Source organism: Nicotiana attenuata, unplaced genomic scaffold (assembly GCF_001879085.1).
Source record: "Nicotiana attenuata strain UT unplaced genomic scaffold, NIATTr2, whole genome shotgun sequence".
In the NCBI taxonomy this organism is placed as follows: domain Eukaryota; kingdom Viridiplantae; phylum Streptophyta; class Magnoliopsida; order Solanales; family Solanaceae; genus Nicotiana; species Nicotiana attenuata.
This window is the reverse complement of record NW_017670268.1, coordinates 1096516-1099061: the sequence shown is the minus strand read 5'-3', so window position 1 is coordinate 1099061 and position 2546 is coordinate 1096516. Positions and strand designations below refer to the sequence as shown.

At 31.0% G+C, this 2546-nt stretch overlaps 1 protein-coding gene across 2 annotated transcripts in view; it reads right to left on the bottom strand.

The window, feature by feature from the left end:
- The window catches only part of LOC109236999 (lysosomal Pro-X carboxypeptidase), an 11512-nt gene extending 9344 nt beyond the window's left edge, over nt 1-2168 (bottom strand). For both annotated transcript variants that reach the window (XM_019403241.1, XM_019403242.1), the window contains exons 1-2: nt 1645-2168; nt 784-964 (exon numbers count right to left, since the gene is read on the bottom strand). In XM_019403241.1, coding sequence (XP_019258786.1) covers nt 784-964; nt 1645-2016 — 553 coding nt within the window. In that variant the 5' untranslated portion in view covers nt 2017-2168. The remainder of the gene's footprint in view (nt 1-783; nt 965-1644) is intronic.
- Nucleotides 2169-2546: the final 378 nt, after the last annotated feature.

Below are 2546 nucleotides of genomic sequence, written 5' to 3'. Positions count from 1 at the left end.
TATATATATCCGTTAAGAAAAACAAACAGTAAATTGAACTGGATATTTGTGTAAAGATTCCTACTTAGCAAATGCAAAAGTGGAAGAAAAGTTCTGTTTATTTGAATAATTGAATGCATCTAATGCTAATACTAAATTCATATAAAAGAAAACTTTCCATGAACATTAGCAACTTTTGGTTGTTATCCCACCTTTTGTTTTCGCCAGGATGCTGGCAGACAAGGGTGGTTTTAGTGTTGTTAAAACTATTTCCGTACAGTATTGTAGAAACCTTGCTACGTTTGGTAATCGGCATGCTATGTATGGATTATTAGTAACTGATCCTCAGGATCAGTCTTCTAATTTTAATAGCTAGTTTAATATTATGAAATAAATATCTTTTCTGTCAAAAAAAAATAGAATGTAATTTTCATTGATTCACATGGATTGGACACTCAATATGTCCACATATGTAATGCCATGTCATTTCCATCTATCATTATGTCAAGGCAAAAGGTTATCTAGAAGTTAAAACTTTTTCACTTATGTTATTACTTTTCTTTCATCACCCTTTTTTTTTTTTTTGGTTTTTTGGTGTTCTACGATCTTAGTGGGAGTAAACATAAAATTGTGAAATTCCGAAAAAAAAATCACGTGAAAATGATATTTGAAAAATAATTTTTTGGAGTTTTTCAAATTTTCGAAAAATTCTAAAATTCAACTTCAACTAAAATTTGAAATATGCATGGCCAAACACTGATTTCGAAATGAATTTTTTTTATGGCCAAACAGTCCCTTACTTACTTCCTCCATAAGAGCCACCAAAAACCACAACTGGTGATGATTCAGAAGAAAGATTCTGCTTCAAACTCCTTATCAGAACAGCATAATCAGCCAGTGCTTGCTGTGAATTCAAATATCCCAAAGTCTTTGGTGACTTGTAAGATTTCTTTCCAAATGGCATTGAATCCCCATAAAACCTATGCTAAATTATTACAATACAAAAACCATTATCAATTTCATTCCCAACATAATAATAATAATAGTAATAAAATATAAAAAAAGGTTCAATTTTACCCTTCTATATGAAGTATCTTAATATTACAATCCATTATACTTTGGGGCCATTAATATCTTATTTTTGGAAAATTGTCTTGTATTTGTCTTGATTCTAACGAAGAACGTGAAGTATAATAGATGGTAATTTTAAATCATAGTGAAAAGAAGCTGGATATATTCCTTTTCTAGTAGTATTTTGATACGTAGAATCTACCAAATCAATATTGGAGCTTCATTAAACGCAGTATAAATACGATTCGATTTACTAACGGCAAGAATATGAATGACCCCCTAGATAAAATGAAGTGTAAAATTAAAATGCTTTGTATAGTACAATAATAACAAACCCAGTATAATCTCACATGTGGGGTCTAGAGAGGGTAGTGTGTACGCAGACCTTATCCCTACCTTGTGAAAGTAGAGATGTTGTTTCCGATAGACCCTCGACTCAAGGGATAGTGCAAAATAAAGTAACAAACAGTACCAACAATAATATAATAGGAACAAATGACAAAATACTTCGTATTGTATAGGAGTAAATTTAAACATTTTTCTCAAAAATAAATACTTCAAATAAAAAAAAACATTTCAAGATTATATACATACTTCAATGAAGACTAGAAGAGCATGAAACTTAGGAGCAATATCAAGCATAAATCCAGTATTTGCAGCAAACCAATCAATATTTCCTTCATTTCCAGTGTAGACAAAGATAGGCCCTCCTTTTTGCCAATATTTATCATTTATGAGATATTTCTGTTTAAAAACTTTGGAACTCTTTGGTAGAAAAGTGAAATGGTCAAGATTTTGAGGGAAGTAATGGGTTTTAAATGGTATTTTTGACTTGACATTTTGTTTCTTTAATGAAGATTGATAGGTTCCTGGTAAATAAACTGGCTTAATTTCTCCAACTGCAACAGAGATAATAAACAGTAAAATCAAGAAAATGAAAGAAAAATAAGAAGAAGAAAAAGCCATGGATATTTTTCTTAGTTGGTAGTACTATTTTTTGGTTTCTTGGCTTGGTTTTTGATGAGGATGATTTGGATAAGTAGGGTCTTTTTTCTTGTTAACTTTTATGTTGGCTTTATTGAAAAGTTGTTACATAAAGTTTTTGGTATTTTTGGATGATTCTGAATTTTTATAGATTTTTATATATATACCTAAGACAAGGTTGTCATTAGCTAAACATCTTAGCTGGTGTAAAGGACTCTAGTTTGTCATATATAAAGAAAAGATAAGGTGCATATATGGTGGCATGTCACATTTCTTTGCTAATATATTAGGATCATAGCACTTGCTTTAAATAATTTAACATTTCAAATTTGGGAAAATATGTTCAATCCTTTTGAGCAATAGTAAAATTATCTTCGTGTGACTTATAAGTCGGAGGTTCGAGCCGTGGAAATAGCTACTAATGCTTGCATTCGAGTAGACTGTCTACATCACACCCATAGGGGTACGACCCCTCTTCAGACCCTACGTGAATGCGAAATACTTTCTGCACT